The sequence below is a fragment of the Dipodomys merriami genome, unplaced genomic scaffold (genome assembly GCF_024711535.1).
Source record: "Dipodomys merriami isolate MVZ:Mamm:240054 unplaced genomic scaffold, mDipMer1.0.p SCAF_8, whole genome shotgun sequence".
Classification (NCBI taxonomy): Eukaryota; Metazoa; Chordata; class Mammalia; order Rodentia; family Heteromyidae; genus Dipodomys; species Dipodomys merriami.
Window position 1 is genome coordinate 48333981 of NW_027206401.1, and position 25569 is coordinate 48359549.

The following is a 25569-nucleotide window of genomic DNA, read 5'->3' on the forward strand; positions in this document are numbered from 1 at the left end:
ACAAAGAGTCAAGACGACTATTTTTTTGGGGGGGGGAGGCCAAATTATTATTTTATAATTTGATTACAACCAATTTTGTTGGCATTAAAATTAGAGACATTTTAAGTTTGTGAAACAATGGCTATATACCCAAACCAGAAATTACGTTTGGTAAAAATGGGAATAGTTTTCCAATAATTACAGATTAGATGGCAGAAATCAATTTAAAGAAACACAAACCTCATGTTCACAATGATTGTGCCACAAATTTCAACTTCAGTAGTGCATTAGTAAACTTCACATTTAGATTTTCACTTTTGAGATTTGACAGTTGTTTCTTGAAAAAGAAAAACAGTACCATGTGCAAATAAATCGGTCTTCCATGTGCCTTAGCACATAAAATTTCTCCACTGTATATATACAAAACACCTACCAGGTTGGCAGGGCAAAATACACTTTCATAACAAAACTATAATGTACCTCTCAAGTATGAACAATATACACATAATACATGGTATACAGTATTTACAAAATATAAAATATAATACAAGCTGTTTGTATGTAACTTTTTTTAAGCTCATCTTTTGCACTTGTGTGTTGCAACAAGGCAAATTTCCATTTCTGTACCCATTTTCCTTTAGAGTCCAGAAATCTGGGGAATACTGTTTTACATTACAAATCTAAGTTTGAACTTTCAGGAGCGTTTTTAAGTGCACTGCCATCAGCTCCCTATTGGGGTTGGCATTTTCAGCAGTGGTTCCCATCCAGTGACTAGGAGGCTTTGGAAGAACACTAGGAGAAGGTGGATCACTGAACCTTGCCCCAGCGTAGTTTTCCTTTTGGCTTCCTTCCGTTAGAAATGCTGATTTCTTCAAATTAGTACTTTTAATGTTCTCAGTATTTTTAAAAGGCTTTTTTTCCTGCTTCTGAATTCTATCAGGCATATCAGAATCCTGTCTAAAGTTATTTTCATTCCTTTTTGCAGAGGTCATCTTGGTTAGTGGCAAATTATGTCTGCTTTTCTGTCTGTTTATCTTTGGTTGTTCACACAAGTGTATACCATACACAAGCTGGCCGTGGGGAAGGGCAATTTTCTCTGATTTTCCCATCTTTGATTTAAAAACCTACAAAGATAAGGAACACAAACGTAAATACAGCTTCAAGATAAAAATCAGTTACAAACCTCACACATTTTGTTTCCTTTTTGTTTCCTGTAGACTTATATTCACTGTTGTATTAATCACTGACTATCCTACTATGTAAGCCTCTTGTTTGGGGCTAAATCCGTTATCAGAAATAAACGTCAAACGAACAATCTAAATCTTCCCACAACTATAATAGTAAAGGGTAAATACGTTTTCGCCCCTGAATTTGTTTCACTTACCTTGATGACCTTTTTCAAAGGAGTGGATCTGAGATCATGGAAAAAATAAAATCTCATTTCGGTCTGGAGAAACGAACTTTATTGACTAGGAAACCTTGTATCTACCCCAATCAGATTTCACCAAGTCATAAAACTTTAAAGCTTGAAGACTTAAGACAGCTATTTAGGGAAATATATACAGCAAATCTCACTGTTTTCCCCTAGGCTACAGCTCAACTAGGGGTCTCAACCCACTCTTCACAAATAGCTGTTCGTCAACTTTCACCGCAGCAACGATGAAAAATGATTGGAACCAAGTCACAAAGACCTTTGGTAAGTCTCATTTTAAGCCTTTAATCCGGTCTGCATTTTGGTCCTTTGCCTCCCAATCCCTTCACTGCCGATGGCCGGCCTAACACTCCATTTCACCAGGAACTTTCGAAAAAGAACCTAGGCAGCGGTAGTAACGGGGCTGGGCAGCGGGAGATCCCGGCGCCCGGGACCCGGCGGGCCGGGCAGCGCGGCGGGAAGGCGGAACTCGGCGTCCGAGGCGGTCAACTTCGGAACTTGGGAGTCGCCCAAATAGGTTAGGCGGTGGCGGGCTGAGCCGGACGCCCGACGCGGGGCACGCCGACGAAACCGGGGGGCCGCTGGCGGCTGCACCTTCATCCCCTCACCGGGGCGTTAGAACCAATCCACAGGCTCTACGCCAAGGAAGCGAGGAGCGCCAGGGTCCGCGGCCACCCAGCCGCGCCTCCTTCATGAGCGCCCGAGCTCTCGGCACGTAGCGCGCTGACGTCAGCCCTCCCGCGGGCCCCGCCCTCCGCCACCGCCGCGCGCGCCCCGAACGCCGAAACCCCCTGGAACGCCGCCAGCCTTCTAAATCGGGGCTGTTGCTGGGGCCCAGGCGCCCACCCCATTGGCTGGCTCCCGGGAGCCAATCAACAGGGCCAGCGCAGGCCGCCCCCTTTCCCCACCCCCCCCCCACCCAGCGGGCGTCACGGAAACTTCCCTCCCGAGTAAACAGCCGCCCCCCCGCCCCCACCCCCGCCCCGCGGCCCCGGGCCCTCGCGGCCCTCACCTCTCTCCGGAACGGGGGTTGACCGGGCTCCGCCGGCTGCAGTAGCCCGGGGACGGGGCTCGATCCCTCCGTTCGGGTGGCGGCCGCCGGGGCCGAGGCAGGGGCCCGGCCCGAGCCCTCCTGCGCTGCGCTCGGGCCGCCGGCCGGGCTCCGGCCGCCCTCCAGGCTCGGCCGGTGCTGCTGGTACTGGTGGAAGCGGCTGGGCAGCTGCCCCGCCGGGGCGGTCCGCACCTTCTTCTTCCGTCGCTTCTTCGGCGCTGCCCGCGGGGTGCCTCCCGCCGGGGTCAGGTTGCAGTTGGGCAGCGCTGCGGGAGCGCGAGGCTGCGGGGTGAGGCAGGGGCCGTCTCCCCCCAGGAAGTGCGGGAGGAAGAGGGTTGGGGGCAGCGTCCGGGGGTCCGGGATCCGGGGCACAGACGGAGCCGTGGTCACCATCGGGAGGGCCCCGAAGTAACCGCGGGCGGAGAAGCCGAGCGGCGCCAGACGACTGCCCAGGACGAGCGGCTCCCGCTGCGGGACGGAGACGACGGTCATGGCGCTAGGAGGCAGGTGGCTCTGCGGGACGGGGAGGAGGGCGAGGGCGTGAAGCCGGGGGTCCCAGGGTGGCGGCGGCGGCTGCTGCTGGGAGAGCTACAGAGAGCGCGGACCGGAGCTCGGGCAAAGGCGGCGCAGCAACAAATAGCTCAGCCCGGGTTCCGAGTGTTGTTATCAGAAGCGCCGCCCCGGGCCCGCCCGCCGCCCTGTGGGAGCCCAATCTGCACGCGGGCGGGCCCGGCCACGCCTCCGAAGCTCCGCCTCCGGCGCTCGGGGACCAGACTCCTCCACTAGCCACCCGCTGCAGCCCGGCACAAAGAGCGCGCACTGCGCAGGCGCCGCCAACGGGCCCTTTCGAGAAGAGTCAGCCCCGCGAACAATGAAGTTGGGCTTCGGTCGCAGCCTCCCGCCCCCGCGGCGCTCCCGCCCGCGCCCCTCCTCCCCCCCCCCCCCCCAAGCTCCGGGCTTGGGACCCGCAGCCGGGGCTGGCCGGGCGCCACGGGCGGCGGGGGGATTCGGAAGCCTGTAGGCCGGCTTGATGGTTCTCAGCTACTGACCTTGGGGAAGTATCTTTTTGTTTTTTTTTTTTAAACCCAGCAACAAAATTATGATTTTTTTAAATAAAAAGATTTCAAAGATCACTAGAAGGATTTCTGTCCTACCCATGGGGATCAGTCTACATTTATTTAAGCCGTATATTTAATGAACTGTGGTTCTTGGGTTTTGGTTTTGTTTTTTTAATCATCGCTGCTGCTTCTTAACCCTGGGGTTTATAGAAACTGGCTTCCCAGGGTACAGAAAGTTTACGAATCTGTAATGTGGGTGTTAGAAAGGCCCCAGAAAAGTTAAAAGACTTTGGGATGGCCAAATTACCCGGTTCTGGAGGCAGCGGCAGCAGCAGCAGCAAGCAGCAAGCGAACAGACACTCCAGGGAGAAGATGAAACAGCTTGCAACACGCAGTTGAATTTTGTTTTTTTGTTTTGTTGTTGTTGTTTAATGGTGGGTTAATGAAAAGCCAGGCTCACAACCACACACAAACATTGTAGCTATCAGTTATACTCTAAGGAGTGTTTTGTTTTAACATAATATCATTTGAAAAAACAACCCTGATGAGTAAGTGTTGTATTTTATTCTCATATTACAGAGGAGCAAATCAAGCCTCACAGAGGCCACAAAGAACACTGGAATTTGAACTCCAGTCCAGAGCTTGCTAGACCAAAGTTTTATCAGCACTGACAATAGAGGCCTCTCTAAAAGCGAAGTTTTGTTGTTTTTGCCAGTCTTGAGGCTTCACCTGTGATCCTGGATTCTCTCCTTGCACTTCTTTGTGCTAAAGGCTATTCTACAACTTGAGTGACAACTAATACTTGGCTTTTTCTTTCTTTTTTGGGGAGGAGGGGGTTCAGTCGTGGGGCCTGAACTCTGGGCCTGGGCGCTGCCCCTCAGCTCTTCAGCTCAAGGCTAGCGCTCTACCACTTGAGCCACAGAACCACTTCCTGCTTTTTTTTCTTTTTGCTTATGTGGTGCTGCGGAATCGAACCCAGGGCCTCATGCATGCAAGGCAAGTGCTCTACCACTGAGCCACCTTTCCAGCCCCCTACTTGGCTTTTTCTAATTGGTTTATTGGAGATCAGAGTCTCAAGAACTTGTCTGGAATGAGGCTGGGTGGTAATGTGCTTGCCTAGCATGCATGAAATCCTGGGTTCAATTCCTTAGCACCACATATACAGAAAAGGCAGGAAGTGGCATTTTGGCTCAAGTGGTAGAGTGCTAGCCTTGAGCAAAAGAAGCTCAGGGACAGTGCCCAGTCCTGGAGTTAAAACCCCAGGACAGTGCTCTCCCCCCCCCCCCCAAAAAAAAAAACTCCCAACTTTCTGGCCAGGTATCTGCGGCTTGATCAAGCCTGTAATCCTAGTTACTTGGAGGCTGAGAGCTGAAGATCACAGTTCAAAGCCAGCTGGGCAGTAAAGTCCATTTGAGACTCTTATCTCTAATAAACTATTCAGAAAAAGCCAGAAGTGTGGCATTGTGGCTCAAGTTGGTAGAGTGCTAGGCTTGAGCACAAAGAGGCCTCTGTGACAGAGCTCAGGCCCTGAGTTCAAGCCCCAGGACCAGAGGAAAAAAGAAACAACTTTTCTTCCTGTACTGGGTTCAAATGGTGATCCTCAGATCTCAGCCTTCTGAATAACTAGGATTATGGGCATTAGTTGAAGGAGGATCCCACACACCATCCCAGGGGACCACGCAGAGGCAGGCAGGCAGGCACAGGAGAAAGATTATTAGAGGAGACAGGTTTATTAGAGGAGCCAGATTTCCGCCAAGAGGGAGAGCACATGGCCTCCATCCCCATCCAGGTAGCAGGAGGGTCTGAGGGTTAGGAAGTGAGATAGACGGGAATTCAAGTGGGTCTGGGGAGAGAGGGAGGGGCCAGCTGTATGGAGGGGAACTGCTGGAATGGGAGGGTGCACCGGTCTGGGTGAAGCTGAGGACCAAGGGTGAGCTTAATAGAAACAGTCACCAGTGCCTAGAAAGGCCACAATCTTATTCTCAGTAGCCTCACATTCCCCAACCCCAAGTTTTCAGCTGTGTAGTGGTAACTAGTAAATACTAAAACTTTTGTGCTTGATAGCAAAGTTGTACACATTGAATATTCACAATAACGCCTCTCAATGACTACATAAACTTTTTAATACATTGTATTACGATGATTATTGGATTTTATAGTTTTTGATAGATTTTACTCATTTTTAAGTTTGTGACTATACGTAGTATTCATGTTCATTGAATGAATGGGAATCATAGTTGCAGAGTGGAAAAAGAATCTTACAAAACCTTTCAAATAGGTAGGTCTGTAAATTGACATTAGACTTGGAACCTGTAAGGATAATGTGGAACTTCTGAAGGAACAAAAGTTATTCTTCTGTTTTTGTAAGATTCTCTACTTCAAGCACTCTAGGAGAGTGGGTTTCATTTCATTTTATTTTATTTTATGCTAGTCAGGCCAGGGCACCATCCCTGAGCTGCTTTTGCTCAAGGCTAGCACTCTACCACTTGAGCTACAGTGCCACTTCCAACTTTTTCTGTGTATGTGGTACTGAGGAATTGAACCCAGGGCTTCATGCATACTAGACAAGCTATATTCCCAGCCCTATTTTTTTTTTACATTGTGTGTTCTAGAGCTTGAACAAAGGGCCTAGGCACTCTACCCGAGTTGTGTTTTTTTTTTTTCTTTTGTCGGTTGTGGGGCTTGAACTCTGGGCTTGAGCGCTGTCCCTGAACTCTTCAGCTCAAGGCAAGTGCTCTACCACTTGAGCCACAGCACCACTTCTGGTTTTTTAGGTTTATTGGAGATAAGAGTCTCACGGATGTTCCTGCCTGGGTTAGCATTGAATCGAGATCCTCAGATATCAGCCTCCTGAGTAGCTAGGATTACAGGTGTGAGCCACCGGCGCCCGGCTAGTTCTATGTTTTTATCCAAGTTTTACTTGACCTATCTAATAGAAACTAGTTTCTTACCATTTTTTTGTTTGGATTGGTCGTGAGGCTTGAACTCTGGGCCTGGGCACTGTCCCTCAGCATTTCAGCTCAAGGTAAGTGCTCTGGGCTGGGAACGTGGCTCAGTGGTAAAGCACTTGCCTTGCATGCATGAGGCCCTGGGTTCGATTCCTCAGCACCACATAAGCAAAAAGAAAAAAGCTGGAAATGGCGCTGTGGCTCAAGTGGTAGAGTGCTAGACTTGAGCTGAAGAGCTGAGGGACAGACCCCAGGCCCAGAGTTCAAGCCCCACAACTGACAAAAAAAAAAAGTCTCATGGACTTCCTGCCTGGGTTGGCTTTGAACCACAATCCTCAGATCTTAGCCTTGTGAGTAGCTAGAATTACAGGCTTGAGCCACCAGCACCCGTCCTCATTGAAAGCTTTACTATTATAGGGATAAAGTATAAAAGGGATAAACTATAAGATAGGGATAGAGACTGGCAAGGTGGCTCAGTGGTAAGAGTGCTTGCCTTGCATGCATGAGGCCCTGGGTTACATTCCTCAGCACCACAAAAGCAGAAAAAGCCAGAAGTGGTGCTGTGGCTCAAGTGGTAGAGTGCTAGCCTTGAGCTGAAGAGGGACAGCACCCAGGCCCAGAGTTCAGGCCCCACGACCGACAAAAAAAAAAAAAAAAAAAGAAAGAAAGAAAATAGGGATAGAGTTTACACAGTGAGCTATGTTTTTTGGTTGCATTTGGCAAATCATTATCTTAAACACACACCACTGAGTTCTGCTTCTACTTGGTCATTGAGTGTCTCCAGCTAATTAACTGTGAAATCTTCTTTCTACCTAGTGTTTATTAGTGATAAATGCTGTGGGACTTCCTCCCCCCCCCTCCCCCGCCCCCTTGTCTCATAAGTATCCCAGGCTGGCCTAGAACTGAGATCCTCCTGCCTCAACCTCCAAAGTGCTACCATGTCTAGCTGTCTTTGTGTTCTTGATGGTTAGTTTTTCCCTCAGGCTTTCCTGGCTAATTCTCAAAACTCTAGTAATCTCTCCTTACTTTTGTAATTACAGAAAGGGCATTTATGTGCTTTATAAACAAATATGCTTTAGATTTTAAAAGCCTTTAAATCATTTTTAAATGAAAAAAAATAAAAGCCATACATATAACTGTTGAACTTAAAATTAATATCTCTTTTGACACAATCCTATAATCAAACAACCTACTAATACAGTTTTCTTTTGGAGAATCATTATGGACTTTAGGAAATTTGTAGTTTTAGGGGCAGTACTTGCCTAGCATGCATGAGGCCCTCGATTCCTCAGTACCACATACACAGAAAAAGCCAGAAATGGTGCTTGGCTCAGGTGGTAAAGCGCTAGCCTTGAGCAAAAAGAAGCTCAGGACAGTGCCCAGCCCCAGGACTGGCAAAAAAAAAAAAAAAAAAAAGAAAGAAATTTGTAGTTTTAATTATCTACACTCAATCTTTTTGTGCTCAAACCTCTAGAGCTGAGCCAGTGAAAATACTTTTGGAGCCAGGCACAGGTGACTCAAGCCTGTAATCCTAGCTACTCAGGAGGCTGAGATCTGAGGATCATGGTTTGAAGCCACTGGGCAGGAAAAACCCTGAGACTCTTAAGTCCAATTAAACACAGAAAAAGCTGGAAGTGGCACTGTGGCTCAAGTGGTACAATGCTAGCTTTGAGCAAAAGGAGCTCAGAGACAGCATCCAGGCCTAGAGTTCAAGCCCCAGGACTGGCAAAAAACAAACAAACAAAAAACCGTTTAAAGATAGCTCCATTCTCTCTAGCACTTCTCTCAAATACTGTTGAAAACATTCTTGATTTCTATGATACCAAAAGACAAAATTGCAACATCATAAACATCATAATTGGTTTTATTTTTAATGACAACATCAGTCTATTCTCTAAAATAGTTAAATATTCCCATGTACTGTGCAAAGGAGACTGGTTCTACAGGTAGAAAATAAAGAAGTTGGGCACCAGAGACTCTGTAGTCCTAGTTACTCAGGAGGATGAGATCTGAGGATCTCTGATGCATGATATATCTGAGAGGTAAAAACAAAAACAACCCCCAGAAGTGGAAATGTGGCTCAAATGGAAGTATAACGGCCTTGAGCAAAATAGTTAAGGAGATAGTGAGCTAAGGAGATCTTGAGTTCAAGCCCCTGTGCGCGCGCGCGCGCGCGCGCGCACACACACACACACACACACACGGATTAAATCTCTAGCACCACAAAAGAAGGGAGTTCAGAATCAGTCAGCCTAGGCTACATAAGAAAATTCAGGGCTGTCCAGGATTAGATAGGGAGACCTTGTTTCAAAGAATAAAAAGTCTGAAGAAAACAAAACAAAAAGTGAATCAATCATTTCAAAGTTTCATTTTTTACAAGGTGATCACAGACCAATTGAGAACTAGTTAACTAGATTACTTCCCCTATCTCCCATCTCTACCCCAGCTTACCCCAAAGATAATAGCAGAAGGAACTTTGTCAGCATGTAGATTGAAATTACCCCCATTTGGGTAATCGGCTATTATCTCTGTTGTTTTCCCAGATCAGATAACAACTCACTAAGTTATTAATGTGATTTTGATTTCTAGACTAGTTTGTTGGGGCCCAGAACAGGCATCCTAAGGGAAGGAAGGGATGAAGCAAGGAAGGCAGGAAGAAAAAAGGATAGAAGGATGTGGGCACTCATTACAATAATAAGATGGTTTTATCTTAAATTTGAAGGGTTTAAAAATTGTCTGCAGAAGCAATGGGGGATAAAGACAATATATTTCTTGTTATGCCTCAAGTACAGACTAAAGGGTATTTTCACTGCTGGACCTTTTCCTTTTTACAAAATTGGGAGACATTTTTTAATACATTATTTACGCTTCAGTTGTACAATGAAGTCATTTAAAATATTTCTTCCTTTTTTTCCCCTTTCTTTTGCCAGTCCTAGGGCTTGAACTCTGGGCATGGGCACTATCCTTGAGCTTCTTTGGCTCAAGGCTAGCACTCCCTGAGCCACAGTGCCACTTCCTGCTTGTTCTGTGTTTGTGGTACTGAGGAATCAAACTCTAGGCTTCTTGCATTTGAGGCAAGCATTCTGCCCTTAAGCCACATTCCCAGCCCTCCTTCCATTTTGCAAATGATTAATTTTCAGTCAAACGTGGTGTTCCAACACTGATGCTGAGGTAGGAGAACTGATAGTTCAAGGCCAGCTTCGACTACACAGTGAAATCATGTTTCAAAAAAAAAAGTATTTTTCCCAAAATAATTCAACAAAATATAAATCCCTTACCCATACTGTGCTTGTGCCTTTATATATGATCCTGAAGCATCTCATCAGTTATTTTAATCACTCCATGGAGCATGCATCTATTATCTATCTATCAATCAATCTATCCATTTACCTACCTATCTACCTGCAGTCCTAGAGATCAAACCTAGTACCTAGCACATCTAGGTAAATGCTACATCCCACCCCAACTATGAGCTTTTCTTTGTCCTTCTACAGCTTTCTTCCTTTTTATTTTTTTATTTTTATTTTTTGCCAGTCCTGGGGCTTGAACTCAAGGCCTGGGCACTGTCCCTGAGCTGCTTTTCCTCAAAACTAGCACTCTACCACTTGAGCCACAGTGCCACTTCTGGCTTTTTCTGCTTATATGATACTGAGGAATTGAACCCAGGGCTTCATGCATGCTAGGAAAGCACTCTACCACTAAATCACATTCCCAGCCCTTCCTTTTTTTTTTTTTTTTGGGTCCGGTCATGGGGCCTGAACTCTGGGCCTGGGCGCTGTCCCTCAGCTCTTCAGCTCAAGGCTAGCGCTCTACCACTTGAGCCACAGCGCCACTTCCGGCTTTTTTCTTTTTGCTTATGTGGTGCTGAGGAATCGAACCCAGGGCCTCGAGCATGCAAGGCAAGGGCTCTACCACTGAGCCACCTTCCCAGCCCCCCAGCCCTTCCTTTTAATCTTTTCCTTCTGTCATTATTATCCTTAGTTCACTTCCCTACCTTAAATATTCATAGTATGGAATGGAAGCAATTCTTGCTGTAGAGTGTTTTGTAATATAAGCTCCTTATAATGTTGAATGTGGCCAAGCCCATACTCTAGATCACGTCAGTAAACTAAGTGCTGTGCCTAGTTTTAAAGGGCTTCTGCAACATGTAGAAGCCTGTAGGTTCAATCCGTAGTACTGCAAAAACAAACAAATGCCAATTTGTGTGTGTGCTCTGTAAGATAATTGGCACATTTTTCTTAATAAGTGTTCAGTGTTTTCTTTTATACAGATTTTTCAAATAGAGAAGGTCAGAAGTCCAGAAGAGAATTACTTGGGATAAATAGTTTGTAATTTATAAAAATTTGAGCAAAATTAGATCAGGGAGAGAGGGAGAGAGAGAGAGAAAGAGAGAGAGAGAGAGAGAGAGAGAGAGAGAGAGAGAGAGAGAGAGAGAGAGAGAGAGAGAGAGAGTGCCAGTTGTGTTAGTTCATGCCTCTGATCCCAACACTTCAAAGTGACTGAGGGAGGAGGATCACAATTTCAAGGCTAGTGTGTCTGTGCCAGGCCATCTTGGGAATAATGAGACCATTAAAAAAAATCAACAGCAATACTAATAATGACAGAGATACTTGTTTACTTGGTTTAGGGTTTGTTTTGTTTTGCTTTTACCATCCCAGGGCTTGAACTCAGAGCCTGGGCACTGTCCCTGAGCTTGCTTGCTTATTTATTTATTTTTGTTTTTCTCAAAGCTTGAACTCTACAAATTGAGCCACAGCGCCACTTCTGGCTTTTTCTGTTTATGTGGTACTGGGGAATCAAACACAGGGCTTCATGATTGCTAGGCAAGCACTCTACCACTAAGCCACATTCCAAGCTTTCTCTCTCTTTTTAATTGCAAGAATTCACTCTGCTGGGTATAGTATCTGTAGTACCAGCTACTTGGGAGGCTAAGCCAGAGGAATCTAAAGTTAGAGGTCAGTCTGGACAACTTAGTGAGAATGTGTCTCAAAAAAATAATTTAAAAAAATGAAAAGAGGTGAGGATATAGATCTGTGTCAGGATATTTATCTACATATGCAGGGAACTGGGTTCTCAGACTACCTAAAATAGTGGGGTATTTACTTTAAAGAGTAAGTGCATGGTCTGGGAAGGTGGCTCAGTGGTAGAGCGCTTGCCTTGCATGCATGAGGCCTTGGGTTCGATTCCTCAGTACCACATAAGCAGAGTAAGCTGGAAGTGGCGCTGTGGCTCAAGTGGTATAGTGCTAGCCTTGAGCTGAAGAGCTGAGGGACAGAGCCCAAGCCCAGAGTTCAGGCCCCATGACCAACCAAAAAAAAGAAAGCACATAGAGAGAAGATAGTCAACCTTTAGCAGACTTGTTCTTTTCCCATTGGTGGGAAAAACAAGAAAAGCAATGTTACATGTGACAGACCTGAATGAACTTTGGAAACTCAAAAGTTGTTGTGAGCACTTACTGGTGATTCATGCCTGTAATCCCAGCTATTCAGGAGGCTGAGATCTGAGGATCTTGGTTTGAAGCTAGCCCAGGGAAGAAAAGTCCTCCTGAGACTCTAATTAATCATTCAAAAACCAGAAGTGGAGCTGTGGCTTAAAGCGGTAGAACACTAGCCTTGAGTAGAAGTAGTCAGGGACAGCACCCAGGCCCTGAGTTCAAGCCCCATGACCACCACCACCAGCAGGAACAACAAAAATGTTCAGCCTACTTACTAGCTTATCATTTCTTAGTAGATATTTGTTGATCCTTATGCTAATGCTCTGGCATTTCCAATATTTCATCATTCCTGTTTATTCTTTGTGTTTGCACTTCTACTGTCATTACTAACTAACTAATCCTTATTTAAAGTTCAAATTCCAGGGAGAAGTGAACTGACTTATTCCGTTTTCTAATTAACTGGTCATAGTCTTTCTGGTTCAACAGATGTTTATGTCAGCTATGGCTGGCTTCCAGCCAGAGGGTGTGCCAAGAAAGTGACACACCTTTTCAGGGATTGAAGACCTGATAAGCATTGAGAAAATTGACCATACTAATTGCTATGGTTTGAATGTTTTGTTTTGTGTTGGGTTTTCTGTTGTTTTGTCGGTTTTGGGGCCTGAACTCGGCCTGGGCGCTGTCCCTCAGCTCTTTGGTTCAAGGTTAGCGCTCTGCCACTTGAGTCACAGCGCCACGTCCAGCCTTTTCTGCTTATGTGGTGCTGAGGAATCGAACCCAGGGCCTCATGTATGCAAGACAAGCACTCTACCACTGAGCTCCCTTCCCAGCCCTGGTTTGAATATTTTTTGTTTTGTTTTGTTTTGTTTTGTTTTTGTTGGTCATGGGGCTTGAACTCTGGGCCTGGGCGCTGTCCCTGAACTCTTCAGCTCAAGGCTAGTGCTCTACCTCTTGAGCCACAGTGCCACTTCCAGTTTTCTAGTGGTTTATTGGAGATCAGAGTCTTATGGACTTTTCTGCCTGGGCTGGCTTTGAACCGTGATCCTCAGATCTCAGCCTACTGAGTAGTTAGGATTACAGGAGTGAATCCAGGTTTGAATGTTTTTAACTCCTCAATTGTCTTGTGCTGAAATCCTAATCCCCTAGGCAATGATGTTAGGAGATTCTGAGAGGTGATTAGTTCTTCAGAGTGCCCTTATGAACAAGCTACTGCCCTTCACTAGAGAACCAAAGATGACCCTTCGGTCTTTCAATATGAGAGGATATAGTAAGGTCTCAGTAGTAGACTGGGTGATGTATCTTAAATGGTAGAGCATTTGCTCCCAAGTAAGGGAGAGGTCCTGATTCAATTCTTAGTACTGCCTAGGGGGGTGGGGCAGGAGCCAACAATTTTGAAAAGTATCTTTACTGAAACCACCTATGCTAGCATCCTGATTTTGGACTTTTCAGCCTACAGAACTGTGAGAAACAAATTTCTGCTATTTAAAACCAACATGGGCTGGGAATGTGGCTTAGTAGTAGAGTGCTTGCCTAGCATGCATGAAGCCCTGGGTTTAATTCCTCAGTATCACATAAACAAAAAGGCCAGAAGTGGTGCTCTGGCTCAAGTGGTAGGGTACTAGCTTTGACAGTGCCCAGGCCCAGAGTTCAAGCCCCATAACCAATAAAAACAAAAAAACACCCCGCTGGATCTAAAATACAACTGGACAAGATAACTTATACAGGGCTGTATACATTTACATACCCCAATAAAACTGGCTAAAGGAGGATACACTAGAGGATGAACCCAAAGGCATAATTCCTCTGAACATCTAAAATTCTATTTATCAAATGAATTGCAGGAAATGGAAACATGTCCTTTTTTGTTGTTGTTTTTGGGGAGGAGCAAAAGGGAGGACAAATGAATGGAGGGAGAAAGGGTGAATAAATGCTGTCATTGTATACAATATATACTTTGTAAAAAATGAACTGTGAGATTTATAGGTAGGAACAAGAGGGAGAAAATAGGGGAAAGCCAAAGAAGGGGTGACATTACCCAAGAAACATTGTACTCTTTATGTGACTTATAGAATCATAACCCCTTTGTACAACTCCTTAATAATAATAAAAAATAAAACTAGGTGGGTGCTCATGTTACAACTATAATCCTAACTACTCAGGAGACTAAGATCTGAGGACCACGGTTTAAAAACAGCTCAGGCAGGAAATTCTATGAGGCTCTTATCTCCAATAAATTAAAGTAGAGCTGTGGCTCAAGTTGCAGAGTGCTAGCTTTGAGCAAAAGAAGCTCAGGGACTGCACCTGAGCCCTGAGTTCAAGCCCTAGGACTGGCACGCATGTGTGCGTTCACGCACATACACACACACAGAATTAATTTAAAAAATAACAACAGGGCTGGGAACATGGCTTAGTGGTAGAGTGCTTGCTTACCATGCATGAAGCCCTGGGTTCAATTCCTCAGTTCAAAGCCCTCAGTTCAATTCCACAGAAAAGGCTGGAAGTGGCATTGGGCTCAAGTGGTAGAGTGCTAGCCTTGAGCAAAAGAAGCTCAGGGACAGTGCCCAGGACTTGAGTTCAAGCCCCAGGACTGGAAAAAAATAACAACAATCAAGAAAGCTGAATGCTCACTCTTGTAATCCTAGCTATGAAGGAGGCTTACAAATCTAAGAAATGTAAGAAACTTATCTCCAGTTAACCAGGCATGGCTCTAGTAGGTAGAGTGACAGCCTTAAACAAAAAGCAACTTGAGACCCTGAGTTCAAGCCCCAGTGCCAGCATGCTCTCTCTCTTCCTCTCTCTCTCTCTGTACACACACACACACACACACACACACACACACACACACACACACACACACAAACACAAACACATATCAACATTGCAAGACACTGTTAACACGGAAATGTAACAATGAAATCCCCCTTTGTATAACAAATAAAAGCTGGAAGAGGCGCTGTAGCTCAAGTGGTAGAGCGCTCGCCTTGAGCTGAAGAGCTGAGGGACAGCGCCTAAGCCCAGAGTTCAAGCCCCACGACCAACCAAAAACAAACAAACAAACAAACAAAAGCTAATTAAATAAATAAATGAGTGAATAAATAAACCACAAACAACAACAAAAACCCAATCAACATAAGATTTTTTTTTTGTCACAGCTAAAAATGCAATGACACCATTACCTAGTAGAAGCTACCTAACACCACACACAATATCACAAGATGAGATGGAAGTATACTCATGTATAAATAGTCCACTCAGGAACCTTCCTTCCTGCCTTCCTTCCTTCCTGCCTTCCTGCCTTCTTTTTTTTTTTTTTTTTTTTTTTTTTGCTAGTCCTGGGACTTGAACTCAGGGCCTGGGTACTGTCCTTGAGCTTCTTTTGCTTAAGGCCAGTGCTCTACCACTTGAGCCAGAGCACCACTTCTGGCCTTTTCTGTGTATGTAGTACTGAGGAATCAAACACAGGGCTTCGTGCATGCTAGGCAAGCACTCTACCACTAAGCCACCTTCTGAGCCCTCGTTCTGTCTTATAAAGCCACCAGGATTCAATCATGGGGGCTCCACCCTAGTGACCTTATCCATTCCTATTCAGTAGGGCCCAAAGGCCCTACTTCTGAACATCAGAGTCAGATTAAGTATCCACACTCTTAATACTTCACAATGGGAATCAATTGCAACAGATGAAACTCTGAGGGACATAGTCAAACGGTAGAACTAGGGGAAGCAAGGATTTGCTGGAGCCAGCTAGAGGCTTCCCTTTTCAAAAAAGGCCTGTGCTAATCCAGCTCATTGAACACCTTTACTTACTTGTTTCTTTGCACATAAACTGGGAATGGCCTCCAAAAATGGATTGGAGGCAGTGAGGCAAATGAAAATTAGCTGTGAGATGTAGAGTTAGGTCATTCAGAGGAAAGAGAAGTTAGACCTGGGGAGTAAGAGCCTTAGATCTGCTAAATGGGTCAAGCTAGGAAGTCAGGCAAGGTCGTTATTTTGGTGCTGCAAGTTGGTGAAAGAATTTACCAAGACAAAAGGCAAGAAGTGATCAGTACATGGCTAAGGGAAATATCAGACTGCTAGGGATGAGGGTGTCTTACTTCACTTAGCATGAGCCTTGCAGCAGTTGCATTAATGCAAAGCAAAGTGAAAACAAAGCGAAAGTGCTCCCTCTGGTAGGGAAGTGTTTGGACTTAAAAAGGAGTGCCACACTGAAGGTCTCAAGACCTTTACTGGAGTTGTAGAGGTGGGGAGGGTCAGTCTTCTAACACTGGGTTATATAGGTCATTAACTCTTAGAGACTGGGCTTCTACCAGTCAGGGATGTGGCCTCAGATGCTTACACTGGGGCTGTTATTTTCTGTAGGCTCCATGTGCTAGAGGTCAGCAAGACCCTGTTGTATGTCACAAGTCATTCCATTCATGTCTGCAGTCTAGGATATGATTGCCAACTTCCAAGCAATGGTTTTCAGCCATCAGGTTTCCAAACTCTCCCCAGCTAGCACCTATGTCAAAGGTAAGAAATACGAAGGTCAGGAGATGTGAGAAGAAAGGAGAGAACAAAGATAACTCCTATACTTCCCAGTCGGCCTGACTTGGAGAGTCATAAATGATCTGGTCGATAGGGATATGAAAGGATTATCCTAGGAAAACAGTTTGTAAAGTTTCCATGTTCTTCATCTTAAAGAGAAATGAACAGAAATTTTTGTTTTATCACTTAAAAGCAGAAGAATCCTCAGACTAGCTTTCTATTTGCCTATGAACTATGATACATAAGGCATTTCTTGCTACTCTTGTTCAATGTAAATCTGTTTAATCATTCTAGTTATCTTTGATTATTTCACTTGACACCTCAGAAAGTAAAGGAAAAATTATTTTCAAGAAGTTTATACACACCCTGCCAGATCTCATTTATTTTTCAGGTCCTAGGATAGGCAATTCAATCTGTTCTTTTAGTCAGCTAAAAATTGAGAAAACAGTATATTTCATTTTTACAAAATATTACAGTGCCTCAATTTACAGTCTTTCACTTTAAACTGGTATGAAAGAGTAGAATTTCAGACTCTAGAATTCTTTCAACTAAGAAGTTACCAAATGAAGCCAGGTGCTAATGGCTCACACCTGTAATCTTGGCTACACAGGAGGCTGAGATCTGAGGACTGCAGGTCAAGGCCAGCCTGGCCAGGAAAGGCACTGAGGCCCTTATTTCCAATTAACTACCAGAAAACTAAAACATAAAAGAGTGTTTGGAATATAGAGCTGAGGAACAAACACAGCCACCTTCAGAGAGAAGCTAAGAAGCACTTGTGATGTTGATATTTTGCCAAGTTTTTTTGAGATATTGATTATGACTTGAAGCCAAATATGACTCATTGCTATAAATGCTACATTTAAAATGAGGTCATTAGCTTCCTAAGTTTCAGGGGAAATAAGAGGATGATATTTTAGCTTAACCAGTAAGGTAACTTACTAGTTAATTTTGACATATTTAAACACATATATTATGATTTGTTTTTAAATACTGACATCTATATTTCCCTTCCCTTCTCTCTCATTCCCTCCCCTCCCATTTCCTCTCATTCTCTCCCTTCCCTTCCCCTCTCCTCTTCTCCCCATTCTCTCTCTTTGTCTCTCCTTCCCTTCCCATCCTCTTTCCCACTCTTCCTCCCTCACAACCCCCCTGTGTCAGCAGTAGGGCTTGAACTCAGGGTATTGTATTTATTCTTGGTTTATTTATTCTAGGCTGGTGGTCTACTACTTGAGCCATATCTCCACTTCCAGTTATTTGCTGGTTAATTGTCAGATAAATTTCATCTGCCTGCACTGGCTTTAAACCTATATCCTTAGATCTCAGCTTCCTGATTGGCTAGGATTATATGTGTGAACTACAGTGCAGGGCCCATCTTTCATTCTTTCTTGCCAGACTTTTACTATGTAGTCTAGGGTAGCACTGAATTTGGGAACCTCTTCCTTTGGCATTTTGAGTGCCAGGATTATAGTGAGTGCTACCACACACACTGGATAATCATATATATTTGGTACTGGGGTTTGAACTCAGAGCTTTGTACTTGCTGGCTTGCTTGCTTGGCTGACACTCTTCTACTTGAACTCTTGACACTCTTCTACTCAAGATAACAGATTTTTGAAGATCAAATCAAATCAACGAAGAGAAATTAAAGGAACTTATAGGATGCAAAATAGCAGAAGGAAAATTTGGAATCCTATGTTAGCCAGCTTTCTGTCACTTTAACAAAATGCCAACTTCTACAAAATCACCGTAAAAGAAGGAAAAGTTTAGTTTGGCTTGTGGTTTCTTTCTTTTTTTTGTCTGTGTGAGGCTTGAACTCCGGGCCTGGGTGCTGTCTCTCAGCTCCTCAGCTGAAGGCTAGGACTCCACCACTTGAGCCACAATGCCACTTCCAGCTTTTTCTGTTTATATGGTGCTGAGGAATCGAACCCAGAGCCTCATACATGTGAGGCAAGCGCCCTACTACTGAGCCACCTTCCCAGCCCCATGGCTTGTGGTTTCAAATGATCACTTGGCCCTGTTGCTTTGGGCTGGTGGTGGCAGAATATCACATGGAAAGCACCTGGTGGTAGAAGCTTATTCACTTTATGGCAACCAAGAAGCAGAGAGAAAAAGTGAGACACAACAGGGCAGGGTTCCAATATCCTCTTCACAAGCATAACCACCCCTGACTGTGCAGGGTATAAATTATTAGCTAATGGAAATTACTAAGGGATGGTCAATATTACTAGGCTGTTTTGTTTTTTTGGTCAGTTGTGGGGCTTGAACTCAGGGCCTGGGTGCTGTCCCTGAGCATCTTTGAGCTCAAGGCTAGCACTCTACCACTTGAATGACAGGGCCATTTCTGGTTTTTCAGTGGTTAATTGGAGATAAAAGTCCCACAGGGACTTTTCTGCCCCAGTACTCATATCTCAGCCTCCAGAGCAGCTAGGATTACAGGCGTGAGCCACTGCACTGGGCCTGGGCTGTATCTTAAAGAACATTAAATAAATAACATATGAACAGTAACTCTGAAAAAAAAAAGAATGAAAAGGCTGCCTAGGAAGGGAGGAACTATATAGGAACAGTGGAAGTCCTAGATTTCTGGAGTTACTTTAGGTCTTGTAGTACTTTGCTTTTACTTTTACTTTTTTTTTTTTTTTTTGCTGGCCATTGGGCTTGAACTCTTAGCCTGGGCGCTGTCCCTCAGCTCTTCAGCTCAAGGCTAGTGCTCTATGACTTAAGCCACAGCACCACTTCTGGCTTTTTCTGCTTATGTGGTGCTGAGGAATCAAATCCAAGGCCTCATGCATGCAAGGCCAGCGCTCTACCACTGAGCCACCTTCCCAGCCCACTTTTACTTTGAAAAGGGCAAGGGAGGGAGTGTGTGTGACTCAGGTGGTAGAAAAAAATGCCTATCAAGCACAATGCTCTGAGTTCAAAGCCAAGTACCACCAAACAAAAACAAAACAAAAAACTATGAGATCACACTCCATATCTAAAAGGTTGGCTAGACTTAAAAAAGACAGAGTCACCGGGTGCTGGTGGCTCATGCCTATAATCATAGCTATTCAGGAGGCTGAGATCTCAGGATCATAATTCAAAGCCAGCTGGGTCAGGAAAGTCCATGAAACTCTTACCTCTAATTAACCACCAGAAAACTGGAGTGGTAGAGCGCTTGCCTTGAGCTGAAGAGCTCAGGGACAGGGCCCAGGCCCAGAGTTCAAGCCCTTCAACCAACCAAAAAAAAAAAAAAAAAAAATCACTTGGGAAGCTATACAGGAGGACTGGGAGTTTAAGGCCAGCCTGGGTTACATAATGAGAACCTGTGGAGGAAGAAGAGAAAGAGGAGGAGGAGAAGATAGAGGAGGAAGAGGAGGAGAGCAGATAACACCATGTACTGGTGACTGTTAACCTTTCACAAAAGTGACAAAAAGAGGCAGAAATGACTTGAAAGGAGGACATTTACTTTGGCTCATGGTTTCAGAGGTTTCAGTTTAAGGGTGGCTGGATCCATTGCTTTGAGACCGTGGTGAGGCAGAATATAGCGGTGAGGGTGAGAAGCTACCAACCTTAGGGTTGCTAGCTAGCCGAGACAAGACGGGACCAGGGCCATTGTAGACCCTTCAAAAGCATCCCCCAGCATCCTACTTCCTCCAAACTAGGCTGTCACCTTCTTCCAGCAGTCCTTTCAGAATGTGAGCCCATTAATGAATTAAACCATTTGTTCAATGCCCTGATCTAATCTCTGGAAACACCTTGTTTGAAACTACCTAAGCAGTCTCCCAATCCAGCCACGTGACAGCCATCACTGTGAGAATGTGGCAGAATTAGAACCCTCATATATGTGGTTATAAAATGATTTAGTTATTTTAGAACTTACTCAAAAATTTAAGTACATTTGTTCTGATGCCACAATTCCACAATTTGGTATAGACTCAAAGAGAACTGCAAACGTGCCTGTACAAATGCACAAATACTTTTTTGGGGGGAGGGAGCGTCATAGCTGCTAGGGATCAAATGTTAGCTGTAGCTACTGGGCCTCAACTACTGCTAGATCCTCGGCCCATGGTACACACATGTCTACAGCAGCATTATTTGTAATAGTAAATAAATGGAAAGAACCCAAATGTCCTCCAACTAATGAATGGATAAACAAGACATGTGATATAATGTAGTAGGATTTGTCAATAAAATGGAATGAAATGCTGATGTATGCAACAACTTGATGACACTTGGAAAGACTGGGCTTAGTAAAGGAAACCAGAAATAAAACAAAATTTCACTTATGGGGGGGTTCAGAAAGGGAAATCTAAAGACATGATGTAGACCCATGTGTACTAAGGGACAGGCGTAAGAAATGAGGGAGTGGCTGGTAATGGGGAATGCAGTCTCTTTTGGAGTTGTAAAATAAAATGGATTTGATACCCACACTATTGCAGAAACCTGACAAAAGACAAAATCTTTTTTTGGAGGGGGGGAAGGGGTGCTAGGGCTTGAACTCAGATACTGTTCCTGAGCTTCTTTTACTCTACCACTTGAGCCACAGCTCCACTTCTAGTTTTTTTGGTGGTTTATTGGATAAGAGTCTCACGGGACTTTCCTTCCCCAGGCTGGCTTTAAATGGTGATCCTCAAATTCAGCCTCCTGAGTAGGTAGGATTTTAAGTGTGACCTCTACTGGCACCTGGCTAAAAAATCTTTTAAACTCCAATCATAAAAAGGGCAAGTTTCATGGTACATAAAATATCTCTCAAAACGGTCATTATTGGGCTGGGAAGGTGGCTCAGTGGTAGAGTGCTTGCCTTGCATGCATGAGGCCATGGGTTTGATTCCTCAGCACCACATAAGCAGAAAAATCCGGAAGTGTGCTGTGTCTCAAGTGGTAGAGCACTAGCCTTTAGCTGAAGAGTTGAGAGACAGTGCCCAGGCCCAGAGTTCAGGTCCTACAACCGACAACAAACAAACAAAAAACAGTCATTATTAAAAAATTCCAATGCTCATTGAATTAACACAGAACTATTTTCTTTCAAAGTGAGATATTCAGTGGTGTGGTATCTCAAAGTGGTAGAGCACTAGCCTTGAGCAAAAGAGCTCAGGGTTAGTGCCTGGGCCCCAAGTTCAAGCCACATGACTGACAAAAGAATAAGAAGGAAGAGTGATGGTGGTGCTGGAGGAAAAGGAGGAGAAGGAGGAGGAAGAGGAAGAAGAAATTGGGATGAAATCAGAGTGAGAAATTCTTTTCTTTGGCTTCTCTATCAATTCATCTGTTATATCAATGCTATTGAGCTGAAGAGTTTTCTTGAAATACCATATTTTCTTTCCCTAGACAAGGCTGTACTGACTAAGGTAAAAATCTCTGGAGCATTTTGAATTTTAAACAGATGAAAGTAGACCTCCTCGGGGCTGGGAAGGTGGCGCAGTGGTAGAGTGCTTGCCTTGCATGCATGAAGCCCTGGGTTCAATTCCTCAGCACCATATAAGCAAAAAGAAAAAAGCCAGAAGTGGCACTGTGGCTGAAGTGGTAGAGCGCTAGCCTTGAGCTGAAGAGCTGAGGGACAGCGCCCAGGCCCAGAGTTCAGGCCCCACGACTGAACCCCCCAAAAAATTTTAAAAAAAATAGTAGACCTTCTCTGGCTGTAAATGAGGAGGGATCTGGAATAGTAATCACAGCTTTTCTAAGTAGGTAGTCCTACTTGGTTACAGAGAAGAAAACCATTTACCAGTTTCAGACAACAAATAACTGGCACCAGTGGCTTATGTCTATAATCCTAGCTACTCAGTGCTGAGGTCTAGGATCATTGTTAAAACCTAACACGGGCAAGAATCCATGAGACTCTAATCTCCAATTAACCATCAAAAAGCTGAAGTAGAACTATGGTTTATAGTTGACAGTGCACTAGCTTTGAGTGATAAAGCTAAGGGTCCTGAGCTCAAGCCCCAGTATCAACACACACACACATACACACACACACACACACACACACACACACACACACACACACACACACACACACACGACTACAAACTAATAATTTTCTGTGCCCTAAAGCTATTAGTATAATTTTAAAGAAAAAAATATAAGTAAGCCCTGCATTGTAGAAAAATGATAATTATAGCCTTTTGCACTATAGAAGTTGTATCTTTAAGAAGGATTTGAGGATCAGTATCCTTGGTGAATATAATGTTGTAAGTAGTAAAACAAAACAAAATGGTCCCACAGATATATTTCTTGCTTTCAAAGAAATTATGGCTTTTGGGGGCTTTAAGCTCATATGAGCATGATAACATGTGAAGCTCATGTGAAGCATGATAACATATAAAAAGTAAAAGCTTTTGATGTATTTTAAATAAGATGACTAGAATCCACTTACTCAATGTTCATTTACTAAACTCTTCAAGGGCCTTCCATGTACCAAAAACCATATTAGACTTGGAGGTTTGTTGTGTTAAACAAGACAGTCATGGTCCCAGGATCTTAAAATGGCAACATAGGGCAATAATACAAAAGATGCCACAAGCCAGTAAAGAACTAAGTATAACAGACATAGTAAATTTATTCCTTACCATTTTAGAGAAAGCCTTAGAAAGTTCCAAGTGCAAAGGTTGGATATGTTACATGTTTACTAATGTATTCCAGTTTTTCCTGATCTAAGAACCAGTTCCTTCTACACACACCCAGCTGGTTGATTTTCATTGTTTCCTTTGTTCAGCCCAGGCACTAAGACAGACTTGCTCATAAATTTACCCTAATGTCTTGTGGGGTGGTGGTGGTGGCTGAGGCTGGAATCCTGGGCCTCAATGAATCCTAGGCACACTCTCTATTACTGTTAAACTCTCAGCTCCATACCTGCTCTTCTTAGCCTGTTGAATCTCCTTACTGAAAATTCATGGTGTGATTTCTTTCCCTCCTATTTCTAGGATGTCTAGTCTCCTCACTTTTATCCCAGACCAACATACTTACTTCTGCAATCTTCCTGCTGAAGGTTGAAAGGTATAATGTAAATATAGATATACATGACAGAATGTACATATATACATAGATATGTAGATATAATGTATAGAACACTATGCATTACTGAATGCTTGTGCTAGTTAAAGAGGCTAGAGGTCCAGAGGGGGAGAACTTGGATTCTAACCAAATATTAGAGCCCTGGGACCCTGTAGGGCTCTTGAGCAGAGAGCAATGTTATTGCACCAACAACAATGGTCTAGAATGTCCATTTTCAGAATATAGTCAGAGATCCCCCAAGGCCCATGCCATTGTCCCTTTCCCAACTGCCTTTATGAAGTTAGATTTCAACCCAAACACCTCACAGCAGATTGAATACTAAAGCAGATACAAAATTCAGCTGTCTTCCATGTAGCCTGAGAGAAGAGATTTGCAAGAAGTAAATGCTATTCTCAGTCATTGCTTTGGAGACTATAGCTAAGACTTAAATAAACATAAATTTATGCAACCATGTACCATATATGTCTATATGTGTTTTAACATTTAACATATTACTAAATATTACTATATAATATTATTATTTGTTTTAATCTAAATACAATAAAGTGTTATAACCCATGGTAAAGAAAATACTTTGGAGCCCTCAACAATTTTTAAAAGTGTGAGGGGGTTCTGAGATTTGAAGGTTTGAAAACTATTGCCTAGGGGTTGGGAAAGTGGCTCAGTGGTAGAGTGCTTGACTCTCATGAATGAGGCTCTGCATTTGATTCCTCAGCCCCACATAAACAGAAAAAGCCGAAGTGGCGCTGTGGCTCAAGTGGTAGAGCGCTAGCCTTGAGCTGAAGAGCTGAAGGACAGCGCCCAGGCCCAGAGTTCAAGCCCCATGACAAACAAAACAAAACAAAACATCACCAACAAAAACTACTGCCTAAGGGATATACTCTTGGTCCTCATCTGTTCTTCTTTTCCTTCCTGAGAGACCTCACCAAGACCAGTGGCTTCTGCTACCGCCTCCGAACTGGTGCTTGCTGTGGACAGCAACATGGACAGCTGTGTGCTGCTCGGAAAGGACCTGGGGACTTGGGAAACAGATTTCTTCTTAAGAGTTGAATTGGATAAATCCATACACAGCAAGTATGAATACCTGGAAGACCCCATCTTTATGATGTATTTGGGATAATTGAAAATTCTGGGTTCCTTTCACGTCAAGGTAACATCAGGAAAGCAAGTAATAAGATTACAAAAACAACAATAAAAACCCTGTGTATGTGTAGCTGCATGGGTGCGTTGTATATACATGTATTTTATTCTTTTTTTTTCTCTACTCAATAGAATCCTCAATAGCCATTTTGCTAGTAGGCCTTTGAGAAGTGTTTATAAATCTTGTCTTGGGAAAGAGGAAGATAGGATGTAAAGGAAGATGCTGGGAGCACACCTGTATTCCTAGCTCTTGGGAGGCTGAGGCAGGAGGATCACCAACTCAAGGCCAGTCTGGGCTATATAGTGACACCTTGTCAAGAAGAAGAAGGAACATTCTTTTCAGCTCTGGGAGTAGGATCAGCAGGAAAGCAGACCTCAGGATGGGCAGCTCAGGGACAAGATGACTAACATGCTGGCAAGCTTCCAGAGAAGAACGTGGTCTGTGACCCATCATAAACTCACCCAACCGCCACCTCCCAAACACCATCTTAAAGAAAAGAAAAGGCAAAGAAACAACTTTCCCAAGGAGTTGTTAGCTGGAGTGAAGCTGTCTTAAGTTAGAAGAATGAGATTCTTTAATCCGTAATACTAAATCCTATTCTTCACCATTTTCTTCACCATTCTGAGAAGTCCTGTGATCAGTCTAGTTGCTTTGGCAGTTTATCACTGCTGAGTTTATGTCTGAAACAGAGACAGAAAACCTTTCTCAAGTCAAAACCCAAAATGTCACTAGCAATTGGTCACTTGGGGGAAGCGGAGACTGAAGAGAAGAGATGGCAGGAGGTAGAGCAGGATGGACAGGTCTTTTCCCCTTGCTGTTTACCAGTAGGCTACCTGGATGGGAAAAGCACAGGAGAGCCAGCTGACTGCGTCCTCCTGGCAGCATGCATTCAAGAAAGAGGAGTGAGGTCTAGAGGAAAACAACAGATAGGCTTTGGCCCTGCAGGAGAGTTGTAGCCTGCTGACAAGATAAAGGAGGAAGAAAGGGAGCTGTGCTCTCGGGCTAGATCAGCGTACCTGAA

The 25569-nt window shown here is 44.2% G+C and overlaps 1 protein-coding gene and 1 long non-coding RNA gene across 2 annotated transcripts; one reads left to right on the forward strand and one right to left on the reverse strand.

Annotated features, from left to right (window-relative positions):
* Pnrc1 (proline rich nuclear receptor coactivator 1) lies at nucleotides 1-3125 on the reverse strand. Its single transcript, XM_070011066.1, has 2 exons — nucleotides 2424-3125; nucleotides 1-1103 (listed from the first exon to the last, which is right to left on the reverse strand). Exons 1-2 carry the CDS (start codon nucleotides 2952-2954, stop codon nucleotides 660-662), a joined length of 975 nt encoding a protein of 324 aa, XP_069867167.1. The 5' UTR covers nucleotides 2955-3125; the 3' UTR covers nucleotides 1-659.
* On the forward strand, nucleotides 2877-24586 carry LOC138819525 (uncharacterized). The gene is made up of 3 exons (XR_011369467.1): nucleotides 2877-2965; nucleotides 23317-23389; nucleotides 24325-24586. It is a non-coding gene; the product is annotated as an uncharacterized lncRNA (long non-coding RNA).
* Nucleotides 24587-25569: the final 983 nt, after the last annotated feature.

Bases quoted from the DNA above. Each gene is read 5' to 3' on its own strand.
- Pnrc1 (XM_070011066.1), bottom strand. From the start codon at position 2,954: ATGACCGTCGTCTCCGTCCCGCAGCGGGAGCCGCTCGTCCTGGGCAGT. The intron at 1,104-2,423 runs GTGAGGGCCGCG...TTATCTTTGTAG, and splicing joins AACCCCCGTTCCGGAGAGAG to GTTTTTAAATCAAAGATGGG.